Below are 19,430 nucleotides of genomic sequence, written 5' to 3'. Positions count from 1 at the left end.
AAGCATTGTGACGCTCTAGGCTTCCTCTCTATTTCTCCGCTTCAGATTTGTTTCTCCCTCAAACTGCGGAGTTAAAGCTGTAATGACGCTCTAGGCGTCTTCTCTATTTCCCTGCAGCAGGTATTATCCAGGCAGCCGGATTAAAGCAGTGTGACGCTCTAGGCTTCCTCTCTATTTCTCCACCACAGATAACAGAATTAAATTGAATTTAAATTAAATATCCAGATAACAGAATTAAAGCACTTTGAAGCTCTAGGCTTCCTCTCTATCTCTCCACCACAGGGTTTTTTAATCCCGACTGAAGAACTCAAGCGCTTTGAGACCTCTTTAACTGCCATGATTGTGTCCTACAGAATCCTGGGATTTGTAGTTTGGCGAGGCCAGAGGTCTTTATCAGATCAGGCTGAATATCTCACCCAACTACAAATCCCATGATCCTGTAGGACAGCCATGGCAATTGAAGTGGTGTCAAATGGCTTTAATTCAGCTGTGTCAATACACCTGAGTGCTTAAATGGTTCTGAACCTTTGGTTCTCCTAATGTTTCGGACTTCAACTCCCAGAAGCCTCAGCCATCTTGCCCAATTGATCAGGGATTCTGGGAGCTGGAGTCTAAAATGCCTGGAGGACCCAAGGTTGAGAACCAGTCTGGCAAGTTAATCCTCCATTCATATTTAATGTATTGGTTTAGTTCAGAATGAAATGCATAGGACTGGGCTATAGTCCTGTATATGTATATGTATATTCTTTGGTGAATATAAGCATGTTATCATTGTTTCATTGAAAACCAGTGTAGGCCAATGATGGGCAGTGCTGAGACTTTAACGTTGGTTAAGTAGTCTCTCCCAGTTGCTCCTTCCCATTTGTAAAATGGAGTATCCCAGCCTATAACAGAAATGGTTAAACTATTGAAGGAGGTAGCCTACAAGTAGCAAAACACGCTGCAGAAACAATCCAGTTTGAGACTGCTTTAACTGCCCTGGCTCCATGCTAGCGAATTATGGGAAATGTAGTTTTGTGAGACATTTAGCCTTCTCTGTCAGGGAGCTCTGGTGCCACAATAAACTACAGTTCCCAGGATCCCCTAGCACTGAGCCAGGGCAGTTAAAGCCGTCTGGATTATTCCTGCAGTGTGCTTTATACCCGAGTGATAGAGCGTTTTTGGAGTCCCTCCTGGACCGCAGACTGGAATGTAGGACGTGTCCGGGGAAAGGAGGACGTCAGGTCAGCCTTCTCTGACAGAGAAGTCTAAATGTCTCACAAAACTACAAACCCCAGGTTTCCATAGCCTTGCCCCAGAGGAAGTTGAAGCGGTATGAAGCTGGACTATTTCTGCAGTGTGGGTGCAACCTTTATTTTATTTTCCCTACAAAAAGAGGGCAAAAGAGCCCTTCTTCTTCTTCCAAGGAAATTAAGGCACCTCAGGCCCAAAACACACACTGCAGAAACAATCCAGTTTAAGACCGCTTTACCCGCCCTGCCTCAGAGCTGGGGGATCCTGGGAACTGTAGTTTATTGTGGCACCAGAGCTCTCTCTGAGAGAGGAGGCTCCATATCTCACAAAACTACAGTTCCCAGAAGACCTTAGCATTGATCCAGGGCAGTTAAAGCAGCCTCAGAAGTGGATTATTATTATCCCTGCCGTGTGTTTTTGGACCTCGCTTTCCGTCCCTCTCTTCTTCAACCTCTCTCCTTTCTTCCAGGGAAGTAGGAGTGGCAGTGCTTGAGGCCGGCAACCAGGGGTCCTCCTCCTTCCAAGGGACCCAGCAGCCCCTGAAGGGAGGAAAGTCCCCTCCTTGCGACACTCACAGGGAGCTAGTCAGAAAGTGGCTTGGAGGGAGGCACACAGCAGCAGCAAACTCTTTCCTTTAACAGCGTTGCCTGGATTGTGGAGTGCAGGTTCAAGAGGAGGGATTTGCAACATTTGTTCAGTTATATAATGCATGCTGTGGCTTACAAGGGGATGGAATGAGAAGAGGTAAGCTCAAGGGGAAACAGAAAGCCAAATGCAAGATCCTCTTCTCCTTCTACTATGGATTTAATCTGGGAATCAAAGTATACATAGGTCCAAAGCAGGCTGCAGAAATAATCCAGTTTGAGACTGCTTGAGTTGCCCTGGCTCTGCAAGGGAGATCCTGGGGACTGTAGTTTTGTGAGACATTCAGAGAGAGCTCTGGTGCCACAACAAAATGCAAGTCCTGGGACTCTCTAGCACTGAGCCAGTGCAGTCTCAAAGTGGATTGTTTCTGCAGTGTGTTTTGGATCTAAAATGCAAGCCTGTGTTTCTTCAAACAGGTTGAATAAATAGAGTGACAGCAGCCTTTCCTGGCCCCTCCTTTGCCGACTGGGATATTAGGGATGCCTAACTGGAGATGGGACCCAGGGTTTCAACCTGCAGTTCATTTATACTTGGTATACACCTTCTACACATAGCCTAAGGTAATTTAATACACAATGTCTTTAATAATTTTGTGTACGAAACCTGGTTTGCGTCGACTGAACCGTCAGGAAGCAAAGGTGCCCCTCTCTCAGACACCCCTATGGGCACTTTTGGATTTGGGAATATTTCGGATAAGGGGAGAATGCACCTGTATTTCTTTATTTTATATTTATTTGCTTCACAGCATGAGCATTGCTAATAAATTTGCCTTGGCCTTGATCGGTTTAATTAATTCATGAAACTCATATGGTAAATTAATTTACCCTTTTAGGGTTGTCAACCCTAATAATAGGTTTATAGCACTGTTTGTGTAACGTGGTTTTTTTCATTTTGGTTTTCATGACTTCATGTCAGAAAGCCTGGTATCAACCAGCTTTCCAGAATATCAGAACTTGTTCCTATAGTAAAGTCTTTATCTGCACTTTCAACAGATGTCTTTGGAGGTTAAAATTTATGGACAACTATCTTAGATAAAATATAGGTGATTGCCTTATACGAAGTCTAGCTACACCTATAAAGAGTGGCTCTCAAAAATGTCAGCCAGGACCTTGCTAGTTCTATCCAGAAATGCCAGGGATGGGACCTGGAGTATTTTGCATAGAAAGCTATATCCCTTCAGTTGTTTAGGTGGCACAGATAATATCTAGGAAAGCAGAGAAGTATGGCTGGAGTGCTGCAATGTGGAGTGTTCCTGTTCTGTGTGCAGCCATGCTTCTTTTAGGATATTCCTTTCTGTTTCCGGTTACTCTCAACAGGTACTTAGGAATTACCTGTTTGTGAATATGATCAGTCCCCAGGGGGCTGTTTTCAATTATTCTCTTAGGGTTTATTGATTTATTTTATTACTGTCTTGTCCTTCGCCCAGGACTAGATTGTAAAACTGCTTGCACTTTAATTTAAAAAAAGTAGTTCAAGCAATAATACAAATTATACATAATAGAATTCAAATTTAATTATACACTCATCCCTCTGTATTTGCAGATTTGATATTTACAGATTTGATTATTCACGGATTTGATTAATATGTTCTCTCTAGGAATATCTAGGTCCTCCATTGCAACTCTATGGTCAACTTTAACTAAAAGTTGCACTGAAAGACCTAGATATTCCTAGAGAGAACACTCTACTAGGCGTTTGTAGCTCTTCCGGTGCAGTTCTGTGGTCAATGTCTGTTGGACATTGAGCACAGAGTTGCACTGGAGGACCTACAGATTCCTAGAGAGGTGTCCTCTCAGGTAAAAACATGGTGTTTTAGTTATTTGTGTTTTATTTCCATATTACGGGGCTCTTGTGCCCCTAACCCTAGTGAATATGGAGGGACAAGCGTACTGTTAAAATTCACATTTAATTATACTATTAAAACACTAATTAAATTAAAATAGTTTTAACAATCCATACTCATAATAAATAAAGATTTAAAAAGTTAGAAATCCAGCACATCCTGACTGTATCAGGCAGACAGTTGCTGAACTTCTGCCTGAATAGAAAGCCTTTGCTTTCTGGTATGGGAGTGGTCACTGAAGACAGAGGCCCTTTCTTTTGTCTTCACCAGTGATACCTCTGAAAAGTGCCTCTCCTGCAGAACTTACAGCCCATGCAGACTCATATGGAAGAATACAGCTTTTGAGACAGCCTGTACCACTTCAGCTTTTGGGTCATAAATAGCACTTTGATGTGACTAGAAATAGACTGTTTCTTTTCCCAAGAAATTTTCCATCTGAATTTTCTTTTCCATCATGCTGATACTTCCCTCTTGTTTCTTAATTGCCCCACAATCAGGTCATAATCTGCAATAGATATAACCTGGCATAAGGATAACAGTTATCCTGGCTTTTAACTCTTGTTATCACTCTTTTTGAAAATTTCATTTGTATTGCCTTCACTCGCTTAAAAAAGAAAGATTGGCTATATTACTATTGCTTAACAGTTCTGATGCAATTAAAGAATTCTACTAAAGCATGAGTTATACAGTGGGCCCTCCATATCTACGGAGTCTGTATCCATGGATCCAACCTACTTTAGTTTCAAAATATTCACACACACACACACACATACACACACACACAAAATCCAAAAAGCAACCCTTGATTTTGTGTTTTTTTGTAAGGGACACCATTTGTAGCACCAATGTACGTATTGGGACTTGAAGTATCCATAGATTTTGATATTCATAACCAAACTCCAGTTGATACTGAGGACCTATTGTATAGCTCCCCTAAAACAATGATTACTGTGAAGATAGCTCTAACTTTTCTTTTTCTAGGAAACTTCATAAGCTTGTATTTAATCAGTTAACCTTTTCACTTTTAGAATTCCAGCTCGAGATTTATGCTGTACCTTTAATTATCCCATGAAGTACATCTTGGTAACTGGTGGTGTCATCTCAGGCATCGGTAAAGGAATTATTGCAAGCAGCATAGGTACAATCTTGAAGTCATGTGGCTTAAGAGTTACTGCAATCAAAATAGACCCTTACATTAACATAGATGCTGGAACCTTTTCACCATATGAGCATGGTATGAGTAGCCTCTTTTATGTACAAATATGTATAGCTGCATTCCTGTTCTTTATGAGATTTTTTTCCAAGGTGCAGTTTTGAAATATCTAACATTATACAGACTCCAGTATTGTATAGTTTTAAGGATGGATGGTCATTGGTGGACAAAGGGGAGGAAGGATGTTGCCTAAAGCTAAGGAAACTAGATAACCATATGAATGAGTGCTTGGAATGTAGTGTTGGAACAAGAGAAGATGTGATGAACTGGACAAGGGCACCCTCATGAGAAGGGGGGAATTAGATAGTGTTGAAATGTGTATAGTCTGCCAGGAAACCATTATGCATCTGGGGAAGTAAGCTCAAGTCTACAAAAGTTCACGCTACTAGCTTCTTTCTTTCAATTAGCCTTGGTGCTACTAGATCCCTTTGCATACTGATTTTCCAAACTAACACAGCTATGTTTTTGAATTCTACCATCATGAGTTTAGGGTCAAGCATAAGAAGTATAGTGCTTAATATAAAAAATATAACCTATGTATTTATGATGCATATGTTGTTGGAGTAAAGAATGTGAATAAAGCACCAACAGCTTGCTTTCTGGAGCATTTGCAGGACCACATGTCTTGAAAGGGATCATTGGGAAAGATGCCTTCTCAGATGACAGGTGAAGCAGTCCACCACATTTGGGTTGGCATGTGAAGATAAACCCAAATGTTGTGGATTGCTCCTTGTGCCATCCCAGAATGAACCTTCTTGGTAAGTACAACTTCTCATTTCTGTAACTAACAAAAACCAAAAGGTTTGCAGAAATCCAAGAACTAGACTTTGGGTAAAGAGCCAGCTGGGAAATGTAGAATCAGTTGATTGTTTAGCACTTTCTTGCTCTTCATTAAATTATAGCTTAAGTAAGTTGTTAAGTTGTTGATTAAATTCCAACTTTGGTCAGTCTCATGATTTTTTAAAAATTAAGTTTCCCCTTTTCGTATAACATTTCTAACTTAAAGTTTAATTGATTTACACTAGTTAGTTCCTGAAAGAATATTTTGCATGATACATGTATACATTTATCCTATAAATACCTGAATTTCCTCATACTGTAAGTTATCCAGTCATTATGTATGTTCGTAAGAGCTTGGGAAGAAATGTTTTACTGTTTTTACTGTTGAAAGTACACTAATGAATACTATTATTTTTCAGGTGAAGTGTTTGTTCTAAATGATGGAGGAGAAGTTGACTTGGACCTGGGAAACTATGAAAGATTCTTGGACATTAACCTTTATAAGGATAATAACATCACCACTGGAAAAATCTATCAACATGTTATCAATAAAGAGAGGCATGGCGATTACTTGGGAAAAACAGTTCAAGGTACTTTTGTATTAGTCAAATACATGCAGATTGTTTCTTTCTGTCCTGGTGCGGTAAACTGAGATACACTGAACTCACTTTATCTACAGAATCTGCATCCATGTATTCAAGCATGGATGCGGTACAAACAATTTAAAACAATAACAGATTAAAATGATGAATTAGTTTAAGTGGAATAAAAACATATTAAACAAGTCAACAAGTTAAAACAGGTTAAAAGTTTCAAAAATTCAGAACCAAGTAAATGTATGTTTAAAAGTTGATTACACCCCAAAGGTTTAATAAAAAAAAGCCATGTTTCAACTTGAGGCAGGGAAAAAAAAAACAGCTTTGGCACCAATCAGGCCTTCAAAGGGAGGGCATTCCACCATTGTGGTACCACAACTGAGAAGGCTCTCTCCCATGACATCTCACACCGTACTGTTTCCGCTGGTCAAACACAGAGTAGGCATTTCAGTTCTTAGGTGGGTGTATATAGGAAGAAGCACTCTGCCTACTGTTAAGTTTCCAAGCTGTTTAGGGCTTTAAACTTAACTTGTTGACTTGTTTAACGTCATCACCAGAATCTTAAGACCACAAGCAAATCGGCGGTTGTAGCAGCTATTTTAAAACTGTTTTGTCTACTGTATATGGTATTCCAGTCAGCAATTTTACTGTTGGGTTTTACATTAATTGTGTGTGTGATATTATTCACTAATATTAGTATGGAAATTGACAGAATTTATGATATTACATAACCAAGCCCTTATTACATTTGTATTTAATTTTTCATTTATTCATCTTCTTTTAGACTCTTTTAGACTTATGCAGGCCCAGATTATGTTGTACCTTGAAATGCTATTCTCGTAAATCTGATCTGCTGGGCTACCTCTCAATTTGTCTTTGAATTGAGGAATAATATGGGCTACATACCTGACCTTTTATTCCATTAAAATTTGGTTTGATTTGCAGTTGTCCCACATATTACTGATGCTGTGCAAGAATGGGTAATGAACCAGGCAAAGATCCCAGTTGATGGTGATAAGAAGGAACCACAAATATGTGTAATTGAAGTAAGTATGAATGCTCTGTTTCTGGAAATGTGAGTAGTGGCAATTGCTGTGGTGTAATTTAAAAGCAGAGTGTTTTTCCTCCTCTGTTTTCTGCTATCACTGTAAAGGTTCTTTGAATTACTACAATGAAATAATCTTGTATGATCATTGTTCAGTGTTGTTATACATTTGGTTTACACTTCAGAAGCATTCATAATAGCAGTAGCTAGCTACCACATGTTACCTAAAGTTATTATGAAACCTGGTTATATAACAATATGTCTTGCCCTTAAAATGTCTTAACCTTTATAAAATTGCTGTAATGTTCTTTCGGTTTGCTCAAATTGGTTAACTAGATACAGTATTTCCTTTCAGCTGGGTGGAACTATTGGAGATATTGAAGGAATGCCATTTGTAGAAGCTTTCCGACAGTTTCAGTTTAAAGCCAAAAGGGAGAATTTCTGCAATATCCATGTTAGCCTTGTACCTCAGGTAAATTCTTACAATATGGTATTGTATATTATTTTTCACAGTTTAAATTTGATAAGATACGCTTATGCAAGATATTTTTAAGAACTGTACACAAAGAGCAAATTACATTAATTCAGTGATAGATTAATTCATATAAGTTTACTTTCTTACTCTAGCAGTGGCAAAACAAAACAATGGCCTGGTTCACACAGCTGGTGAAAGGCTGCTCTTCTTTGCTGCACACCTGTGTAGCAGCAGCCACATGCTGTTGCACAGATGCACACTCAAAAAGGAGCCGCTCTAAGTGGCTCCTTTTTTGTGGCGTCCTAAGGGCTGCAATGCAGCCCTATGATACAGCTTCTGCCGAGAGGCATTCGTACACAGCACCACAGCTGCTCAGTTGTGGTGCCTGCCGTGTGGACAGGCATGCACACCTGGACGCCCAGCCCTATCAAGCCCTAATATCACCACAACATGCCCGTCTATACCATGCCAATTTTTTTTTGTGGCGATTGTATCTTTCTAGTAACAAATAAAGAAACTAAAGATTAATTTTCCCCATGTGTATTACAAACCTGAAGGTCTGGGATAGATGAAACTATTTTCAAAACAGACTTGAAATTAGCATTTATTTTAAAATAAATCATTTGTAAAAACCAAGATACTTTTTTGGAAGACACATTTTAGAACATAAGGGAGATTTAATCCTTTACAGGGAAGTTCAGCAAGAAAGTATGATTTAATTTTAATGACATTGTTTTTCTGCAGGTACTCCTGATCATTCAGTTGTAGAACTAGTTATTGAATCACAAAAGCAGCTGTTTTGGTGACATCCATTGAACTTTTAGAAATGTATTTATCAGATTTCTAATCTGCATTTCCACACATGGCTCTGATATTGGCAAACTGACCAAAAGAGTGACCCGTAGTACAAATATATCTCAGTTAGCAAAGCTCATGTATTCTTGGGCATTACATTACATTTGGTACTGGAGCACATTTGGTACTAGAGCACAAATGACGTGGGAAGTCCTCATAGCATTTTTGATAAGTTACATCTTTCTCTTGATCTTGATGCTTTACTACACAGTCTGTTGCACTACACAATAAATATATATGTGTTTCTTAATGGTTGCATAATTTTCTCATGTTTCCTCAAAGTTATATATCTATTGCAAATGGACATTTTTTTCACAACTCAGATAGGGTTTCAGTAATTGGGTCCTTTTAATTAACACAGATTGCAATGGTATTTGCTACCCTCCTCAGGCTTCTCCATTCACCTTGAGCTTAGCCACACTCCTTACATTAACTTGTGGGAAAATAAATTTTCCTGGCAACAGTGTATTGTTGTGAGCTATCTCTGTTATAAAGCAAAGTATTCTGGAGTGGCTTTGTCATATCACCATTGACTGTGTGTTATATTACTATGTACTCTATGTAAGTATTTGTATATTGATCACATATACAATATACCTGCATGTAGATATAGACGCATGCACACACAAACTATATAGATAAGGATCAACACATCTACCTGCATTTCTGGGCCCTCCATAAGGTTATGTCTAATGGATTAGCGTGATAAATGTCTGAAGTTAAACATTTACCATTCTTCCACCATGTGCTTGTGAGACTAGATGGCCTCACCTATATCTGTGCATATGAACATATAGGCCCGTTCTAGACGGGCCTTTGCGCTGCCCTCGTCACATGCTAGGGGTTGGCCAAGGACCTAGCGTCCATACCGGCCTCACCCCTACCACGTGACGAGGGCGTAAAAATGGCGGTCCCCTATACACATGGGCGCCGCCATTTTTACGTGCTGGACACTTAGCGTCCACACGTCACCCTTGCCTTGCAACATCACGAGTGCACCATTTGCACACTCGTGCGTCGCAAGCGTGGCGTGAAAAGAAACCACTTTTTATGGTTTCTTTTTCCGCCGCCGGGAAGCCTCCCCATTTGGAGGCTGAGGCTTCCTGCCGGTGGAAATGGAGGCAGCGGCAGAGCGCCCTTCTTGGGTGCTCTGTAACGCGCCATAATGTTTAAAATGATGCACATCTATCTCATTTGTTAAAACAGAAAGCACTGACATTTGTGCGTAAACATATATGAATTTCATATTTAGACTTGAGTCCTGTCTTCAAGATACCTCACTATGTATATGTAGATATATATATAAAAAAAAAAAAAACAAACCCTGAAATCTAGAATACTTCTGATCTCAAGCATTTTGGATAAGGGAAGCTTGGCCTGTACTGACAAGATGAAATGTATCCAGAGAAGGGCAACCAAGATGAGAGCTGGGTATGTTTTGTTTGAAGAAGAGAAGACTGAGAGTGATATGACAGCCATATTAAATATTTGAAGGAATGTCACATAGAAGATGGAGCAAATTTTCTGCTACTCCAGACACTTGGACACAAACCAGTAGTTTCGAATTGGAAGCAAAATAATTCCATTTAAACTTTAGAATGAACTCCCTGAAAGAAAGAGCTGTTTGGCAGTGGAATAGACCATTTTGGATGTCAATGGAGTGTCCTCCTTTGTAGGTCTTTAAATAGGGTGTTGGATGGCCATTTGGTAGGGATGCTTTAACACTTGTTGCATGACCAAAATGTGGTTGGGATATGATCATGTGCAAAAGTCTTAGAATTTAATATTGTGTCAAATATTTATTTTTAGCCTAATGCTACTGGAGAACAGAAGACAAAACCAACTCAAAACAGTGTTCGGGCTTTAAGAGGTCTTGGCCTGTCTCCTGATTTGGTGAGTTTGATAAAATTGTCAGCGTTGAGTTAGAAAGGAAAGCCAGTTGGAAGAGATAGCAAGCAAGATAGAATTATGAGTATGTACCAGAGGTAATTAAGCTGATTTAAACAAACATAGGACTGTATTTATTATACCCTTATGGATAGATAGCACACTATATAAATTCTTTCTCCATTGTGCTCTGTGTTTGCATGGGTAAGAGCATATAAAGTTACAGATTTATTTGACTGCTTATCCAGTAGAAATGTCTGCCTTTCACTCAGCAACTCCTTGAACATAATATTTGCAGTACAGAGGGCCCTTGGTATCAGCTGGGGTTTGATTCTGTGGATACCAAAATCTGTAAATGCTAAAATCCCTTTATATACATAGTAAAATGGTGTTCCATATATAAAATGGTAACATCAAAGTTTGTTTTTTTGAAATTTAAATATTTAAAAAATATTTTCGAGTTGTGGATGGTTGAATCCGTGGATAAAGAATCTGTGGATATGGAGGTCCAGCTATATAGACAATCATGTTTATCATCTGTAAGTTTGATTCACATTAGGATACAAATTTGAGCTCCTGACAGTATTCCTACATTATTACACATATGTCCTCATATATTAGGAGGGCATCTGAACTGTCTGTAGAAATCTTTGAGTTACTTGATTGCTCTTTTTTAAAAAAAGAAAAAGAAAAGAAAAAAAGAAAGTTTGAATTTTAGGGGGAAATCCCTTTTGCACGCATTCATGGATGCCAGCTCTTTCAAGTGTTACAGATAATTTCTATCCTAACCTAAACATTTCAAATGCGACCAGTCTTATCTAAACTCCAAAAAGAAAAGATTTAAAGCACCTGAATAACATGTGGGTTAGGGAATGCTGAACCCAGCTCCTGGTCTTTCCATTTCTCTCCCGGGACTTTTTTCTTCTGTCCAGGATCACTTCTAGAACTGAAAGTAGGTAGTAGAGAAATCTGTCTCAGGTGATAGGCATTGAGGGTAAGAGTAGTAGATAGGAGAGTCATTTAATCTAAACAAATTTATATAGGAATGTTGTCACCAAAAACACAAAAATATGTTTAGAACCCATGCCTAGGCTGCATTTTTTATTAAATTAAACCAAATCATCTGTCATGCCATTTTGTGTTTATCCAGTTGGATCTCTCTCTCTCTCTCTCTCTTTAAAACCTTGTATTATTCTGTGTTCCGTGGAATAGAACTTAAGGATCTTAATGTATATGTATTATGTGTTGTTTACCTAATTGTATGTATTGTATTTTTGACTGCACATGATGTAGACATATCCAGACAGAAGGTTCTAAAATTACTATATCTAACACTACCAGTCAGAAGGTAGTGTGCAGTTATATGGTCATGTCTTCCTTAGTGGATGCTTTTGGAAACAGAACGAGAGAATCATAGAGTTAGAAGTGTTAGATGACATTATCTGGAAACTCTGTAAATCAGGCAGGGGGAAAAAGTCTTGTCTGCAAGCTTAGGCCCAAAACTGAGTGGTGGCTTGGAATGACCTCTGGCCAGGGATCGTGGCAACCACACGGCCTGCTCTGAAAGTGGGCCGCCTCTATGATCCCTAACAAGCCGTCAGCAAGGAGCTCTATCTTCAGCGCTCCTTTTTCCAGCGGCTTCATGTCTTAGGCATCCCCGGAGCTGCTTCTCGATGACCTGGGGGCATGCACCATCTGCACTCCACCACACACCCCCTCGAAGCGACTGGAAGTCACTTTTTTGGCCTGTGTGTTTCAGGACTTTGTTTCTTTTATTAAACAATAACATGCACATATGTACCTATGCAAATGAATGTTTTCTATCAAAAGTACTAAGAATGCATATTAAAAATCTGGTAAAGTTCCAGTACAAGCTAACAAAGTTTTAATTACATGGGGTCTCCTCCCCCTAATTTCAGTATCAGGAATATGTTTTGTTTAGAAGGGAATATTTGTTGATGTGGAGATTAACATTTTTAAATGTATTGTTTCCAAAGAAAATTGAATCACTCTCAGTGAACTAGTATCAGAGATATATTTCTTAAATGTCTAGCATAATTTCTTCCAAATATTATTGAACAGATAATATAACTCCTTTCCCTCTCTCCACAATATAATTTGTTTTGTAACTGACAGGATTTCTAAGGCTTATTTGTTCTTTAGTCATCTATTTGTCACAATTGACAAATAAAACAATCATAGCAAGTAGAGTCAGCAGTAGAGCATTTAAGCATGAAGGCATGAAGTCAAAGGAGCGTTACAGACCGCCGCTTTGCGGCGGTCTGCTGGCACTGCTGTTTGCTCCGTAAGGGAGCCGCAGCAGCCAAACTGCACAACTCCGTCGCGGAGCAAAAAAGAAGCTCCAAAATGGAGCTTCTTCCTGCAGCGCGGTTATGATGCCGCGAGGCGCCAATGGCGCACTTGTGACGTTATAAGCGACGTGCGGACGCACAGCGTCCTCTACGTCAAAATGGCGGCGGCCGTGTGGAACGGCCGCCGCCATATTATACGTATTGACTACATACTAGAGTTAGGGGGGTGCAAAAGCACCACCCCTTCCTAACCCTAATACATAGTCAATACGTATTTTATGGCGGTTTGTAACCCGCCCCTGACTCAAGTGCAAAGTTGAGATTCAGTGCACCTGTTTTGGAACTACAGTGGAACCTCGGGATACGAAATACCCGGGTTACGAATTTTTCGGGACCCGAAAAAATCCAATTGGAAATTATTGATCCGGGTTACGAACGTTTTTTCGGGTCCCGAAAAAACTTTTGGTGCTTTTCGCCGCGATTTTACACCAAATCGCGGCTTTTCCCCATTAGCGGCTATGGGGATTCGGCTTGCGAAAGCCGTTCGGGTTACGAAAGCGGCCGCGGAACGGATTATTTTCGTAACCCGAGGCTCCACTGTATAATTACTTTAAAAAGAGGAATATTTTACTAGTTCTGTACATTGTTTTTTTCCAAAATCTTTCTATTGATACGTATATCTGTATTTTTGACAGATAGTCTGCAGAAGTGCTAAACCTATAGAAATGGCTGTGAAAGAAAAGATATCCATGTTTTGTCATGTGGAACCAGAACAGGTTTGTTGGGCTTCTAATAGTCACAACTGCATGTGTACCACTTTTAAAGTTACTTTATTTTTATTTTTCCATGAGAGGAGATTTGCTGTTGGAGGGAAAATAAGCAGAAGACTACTCGTTGGGATAATCACAGGGGAAATCAAGAAGCAAAGAAAATATTGTTTGAAATAATTATTTTCAAGCATTTTCTAATTCCATGATTTATAGTAGCCTTTATGACATTCTACTTACCTCTTTTATTAATTATAGAGAAACAGTTTAATAAGTGGACAACATGTTATTTATTTTTTTAAAAAATCATAATATTCCAGCAGAGGTCAGTGTTGTGTCTGCAGACAAATAAGGAAGCATCTCCTGTTACTAGTATCTACTATTAAAAATCATTGGCTTATAAAGTGAAATAATATAAATTAATGTATGTTCTCTACACTGCAGTGTTCCTTATTTGTATTTGATAGAAAGTTGTGCTTTTTCAGTACAAGTGAAGATACTGGGATAAAATTATTTATTTTATTCATCTGGGATTAACAAATTCTTTAAATTTTTAGCATTTTTTAACTGGACGGTCAATGTCCACAGCGGTATATTTGCCTTTTGTTATGTCTGCCTAGAAGTAAGCTCCATTACATTCAGTCAAACTTACTCCCAGGTAAGTATAGTTAGGATTATAACTTTAGAAATATTTTTAAAAGCTTATGCTGTGTAAGTATCTCACATTATTTCTTAAGAGAAAGAAGGTAGGTTTATGCTACTGAAAGAAAATATTCTGTATGGACTATGTTTTTGCTATTTCTTAATAGCCATTTGGTTATTCTTTTTTCCTTTTTTTTAAAAAAAAAATTTGGATTCTGTAATACTGAATAAGATAACATAGAACCAGTAATTCTCCCAAATGATGGATGATTAGTCTAATGAAACAATGGTTGGTTCACCTTTCTCTCCATCAACAAACAAGAGAGTAAATCCACAAACAACTGTAATCTGTGAGTTCTGTGGATTCTTTCTGTGGTTTGATGGAAGAAAAGTTAACTAGAGTGGCAGCTTCACCCAGTTTTAGATCACACGGAGCAAACCTCTGTGGCTTATTCAGTCTCTGCAGCTGCAAGGGGGAGGTACCAGGCAGTGTGTACCACCATGCTTCTGGTAATCGATAAACCATTGTTCACTGTGTGAACTGGGCTAGTGACTAAGAAATAAGACCTACTGTATTCAGTGGGACTCTCGTGAGAAAATATTGTTTGAATTGTACTGTTTGTCAAGAAGTCATATGTGTCTGTGTGGTGCAGAGGATCAATCCATAGTCATGTAGGTTTATAGACCCCAGAGGCAAGAGCCATGAAATTTTTCTTCTATTATGTTTGTTGACTCGATCTCTTTTTTTTCTGGCTTGCCTTGCCAAAGATAGGGTTTTAAGATATTCCCCTTCAATGAATTACCAGGTTAATGTTGCAATTTGAATTAAAGCAACAATTTTAAGTGGGTAATTCATTGAATAAACTTCATGTGACTCATTGACATATAGTGGTGATCAAAGAATGTTTGCTCTGGGGATTGACAACTGTGGAAGGCTAGGGAATGCATTAGTCCCCCAGAGGAGGGCAACATCTCACCACCACACATGCTCCCCCCCAAAAGAAACATTGTTTATTGTCCCTAAATGCTGTCTAGAGGGTATGGGGTATTTCTACCATGCTTTAGGGCCTTCCTGGACCTAAATTGGCCCAGGGAGGTTGCAAAATGTGATGGAAATGCATCGCCTAGTGGATATTTTGGGCCATTTGGGGACAAATGATTTTTTTAAAAAATCTACAAAAATTGTTTTTGACCCAGGGGGATTCCTAATGTGGAGGAAATACCCCCTAGAGTGCATTTGGGGACATTTTGGAGCAAATTCTTTTTTTACCCCAGGGAACTCCAGGGGCCATAACAATGGCTCTGGGAAGCTGCATGCAGCCCATGGGGGCACACTTGTCCAAAAGTGCCATAAATCAACATATATGTACCTATTTCAATATATTGTACAGTATATTTATAATTAAAACATTTTTCTAGGTAATTTTCATCCATGATGTTTCTTCCACTTACCGAGTACCAATTCTTTTGGAAGAACAAGGCATCATTAGACATTTTAAAGAGAGACTAAATCTGCCAATTGATGACCGACCAAGTGAACAACTTTTCAAATGGAAAAAAATGGCAGATAGGTACTATTCTTTGTTACTTAACATTCCCTCCACGCCATCCCATCCAGAGATTTTTTTCATGTGTAAATCTGCTTGCAGTATTACTCTGAAGGCTTTGTCATACCTAAACTTTTGGGGCAGTTGTTTTTTTATATCTGCAGTGATACAGAAGTTAATATACTTCCACGTTTTGGGTACAATGTGGTGGAATAGCAGAAGATTGAATTTCCTGTGTAAATCTGTATTATATGACATTTCTGAGAATGTACTATACAGATATTTCTGTGCAAATATATCTTAATCTCCCAAAATGATGATATTTTACTGTGTGGTATTTCCCGCTTGGACCACTATGTTCTGCCTTCACTTCTCCATCACTGCAAACACTGAATAGTATATAGTGCATCTAGTATGAGGGATCGGCATCCATGGTGTTTTCTATGTACAGTTGGCCCTCCACATTTGTGGCTTTGACTTTGGAGGATTTGATTATTTGTGGTTTTGATTAATATGTTCTCTATAAGAATCCCTAGGTCCTCCAGCACAACCCTGCCAGAAGTTGACCAACTCCATGATCAACTTCTGGCAGAGTTGCGCTGGAGGACCTAGAGATTCCTATAGAAAACATATTAATCAAAACCACAAATAATCAAATCTGCAAAAGTCAAAGCCACAAATGTGGAGGGCCAACTGTACGTATAAACACCATGGAGTTGTGCTAGAGCACCTAGTATTTCCTAGAGAAAACACTTCTCTAGGCATTTGTAGAACCTCCTGCATGATTCTGTGATCAACCTCTGGCAGATGTTGACCATAGACTTGAACTGGAGGACCTGAAGATTCCTAGAGAGGTGTTTTCTTAGGTAAAAACAACAGTGCTTTTTTATTTGCGGGTTTTGTACATTCACAAGGGTTCTTTGCCCCTAACCCCAGCAAATGTGGAGGGACCACTGTGTTATATTGGATCCAAGCTATACCATCAGTACTAATGTGATACACCATCATATGTAGACCCTAATTGCCATAGCTTATTTTTTTCATGATTCATATGTAGTCATTTATTGTACTGTTTTAAAAAAAATACTCTGGACCAAATTCTTGTTTAGAACAATGTGAATTATTCCATCCTGGTCCTAATTCTATTTACTGAGCAATAATAATTATTATGATTATTATTATTAACCTTTATTTATAAAGCGCTATAAATTTACACACCGCTGTACATACAGTCTTTTTAATTAGACGGTTCCCTGCCCTCATGCTTACAATCTAAAAAGACACCACACAAAAGGAGAAGGGAATAGTGGTGGGGAAGGGGATGAGATCCAGCAGTTCCTCTCTACCTCCAAGGCCTGGACCAAGGCAGGTGGACTGGAGGGAGGGCTTGGCTTCATAATGGATGGTTAATCTTCATCCAGGGAGGCAAGTGACAATTAAGCAAGGCCTGGGAATGCTTCTCTGAACAGGATGGTCTTCAACTCCGTTTTGAAGCTGGTTAAAGAAGTGATGGCTCTTGTTCGTGGGGGAAGAAGGTTCCAGGAGTGAGGGGCAGTGAGTGAAAAGGGGCGAATCCGAGATGGGGCAGAGTAAATCCATACGCGGGCGCGCCATACGCGGCCTTGAGCATACGCGCTCAAGCCGCGGGGTGCGCGCAGGGCGGAAAGGGCGGCGTGTCCCATTCAATTGATTGGGCGCACGCGCCCGTTGCGCCCCACGCCGCCGCACCGCCGTGCACGAGCCCCATTGTTTCCAATGGGGCTCGAGCATAGGCGGAATTCATCTTACGCGGCGGGATCCGGAACGGATCCCCCGCGTAAGGCGAGGACGGACTGTAGTCAGAGCGGTGGGCGGATGTGATAATGCGTGCAGCTGAATGCTGGACAGAAATTAAAGGACGGAGGTGAGAAAGAGGAAGCCCTGCCAGAAGGATGTTACAGTAATCAAGTTGTGAGATCACTAAGGCATGGACCAGGATCTTGGCAGTAGAGGCGGAGAGAAATGGTCAGATTTTGGCAATATTATACAAAAGGAATCTACAAGCCTTGGCTGTGGTCTGGATCTGAGGGATACACGACAGAGAAGATAAAACCAAGACTGCAGGCTTGCTGGACTGGTTGAATAGAAGTGTTGTTCACAGAGACAGAAAAGGAGTGTTGAAGGGTGGACTTAGGAGGAAAGACAAGAAGCTCTGTCTTGGACATTTTGAGCTTCAAACGCCGATGGTGCATCCACTGCGAGACAGCTGTAAGACAAGGCGAAACTTGCTGTTCAAGCCTTGGAGAAAGGTCAGAGGTGGAAAGATATAACTGGGTGTCATCGGCGTACAGATGGTAGGAAAAACCAAAAGAGCTAATGAGTTTACCTAAGGACAGTGTGTAGAGAGAAAACAGAAGGGGACCCAGAACAGAGCCCTGGGGAACTCCAACATATAAGGGAACAGGAGATGAAGTCTGACCGCCTGCAACCACTGCAAAAGATCTGTCAGACAAATAAGATCTAAACCAGTCGAGAACAGAGTCTGAGAACCTAAGGTCAGAAAGTATATCCACTAGAAGACAGTGATCAACGGTGTCAAAGGCTGGAGACAGATCAAGAAGGATGAGAACAGAGTAAAGGCCATTAGCCTTGGCCCGTAAAAGGTCAATAAAGGCCCGTAAATAAGCCCCCGTGATTTCTCTTGTGTTTATGTGCCTTTAAATCAACTCCTGCTTATGGTGACCCTATTGGGGTTTTCTTGTCAACATTTATTCAGAGGTAGGTTGTCATATCCTTCTTTTTAGGATGTGAAATATGACTTTCCTGAGTTCCATTGGATTTCAGTGACTGAGCAGGGATTAGAATGCTGGTGTGTCCTGGACTCTTAGTACAACACCCAAACTACTGCACTCCCAAACATCTTTCATATAAGTTAAATATTGAGAGTCTACATTTTCTGCCCCTCATATTTTAGAACAAAGCTAAATGAAGATTATAATCATTTTGTCACCCACCAAAATAAGAGATTTATTGTTTACTTATATTCTCAGATATGAGAAGATGTTGAAGACATGTTCTGTAGCACTAGTTGGCAAATATACAAAACTGAGTGATTGCTATGCATCAGTTTTCAAGGCTTTGGAACATTCAGCTCTAGCAATAAACCACAGACTCAATTTAATGGTGAGGATCAATCTTTTCTTCCTTTTCTTTCTTTGCATTTTCCTTCCACCCCAGGATGCTTATACATTATACTCTTGTAGCCTTTGCTCAGAAATAAAGTATAATTTAATTAGGATTTTATGGGCATAGAAGATGTGTTTTGAACGTATTTTTTTTTAATGTTACAGTAATTTCTTTGACTAGTTTTCTGCATTATAAGGGGAACTGATGCACATGTGGCAAATAGTTAATATTTTCATGGATATTTGTTGACTGTCGATTCTGATCAAAGCATCAGAAAGCATTAAGAAAATTATTTAACAAATGGCTAATGATTTAGCAAGTGGTGAAGAGAATGTAACCACAAGTAGGTTCTGTACTATATTTTAAATATGGTAGATTTCATGGAAGGCTTAGATTGCTAACTGAGGGGCTGTACTGACCTGCCA

At 39.6% G+C, this 19,430-nt stretch overlaps 1 protein-coding gene across 11 annotated transcripts in view; it reads left to right on the top strand.

Moving 5' to 3' along the window:
• Positions 1-19,430, top strand: part of CTPS2 (CTP synthase 2) — a 92,886-nt gene that overhangs the window by 23,360 nt on the left and 50,096 nt on the right. For 6 of the 11 annotated variants that reach the window (XM_089511673.1, XM_089511671.1, XM_089511670.1 and 3 more), the window contains exons 2-9: positions 4,750-4,955; positions 6,134-6,304; positions 7,256-7,356; positions 7,711-7,827; positions 10,495-10,578; positions 13,580-13,660; positions 15,713-15,864; positions 18,870-19,002. In XM_089511673.1, the coding sequence (XP_089367799.1) occupies positions 4,750-4,955; positions 6,134-6,304; positions 7,256-7,356; positions 7,711-7,827; positions 10,495-10,578; positions 13,580-13,660; positions 15,713-15,864; positions 18,870-19,002 (1,045 nt within the window). Of the gene's footprint in view, positions 1-50; positions 121-1,677; positions 1,978-2,294; positions 2,439-4,749; positions 4,956-6,133; positions 6,305-7,255; positions 7,357-7,710; positions 7,828-10,494; positions 10,579-13,579; positions 13,661-15,712; positions 15,865-18,869; positions 19,003-19,430 lie in introns of those variants that run through there. The other 5 variants (XM_089511679.1, XM_089511678.1, XM_089511680.1 and 2 more) reach the window with 5 other exon arrangements.

Source organism: Sceloporus occidentalis, unplaced genomic scaffold, assembly GCF_023333645.1.
Source record: "Sceloporus occidentalis isolate IW3139 unplaced genomic scaffold, rSceOcc1.0.p SCAF_2, whole genome shotgun sequence".
In the NCBI taxonomy this organism is placed as follows: Eukaryota; Metazoa; Chordata; class Lepidosauria; order Squamata; family Phrynosomatidae; genus Sceloporus; species Sceloporus occidentalis.
Note: the sequence above shows the minus strand (reverse complement) of the source record. Positions and strands in the feature narration are given on the sequence as shown.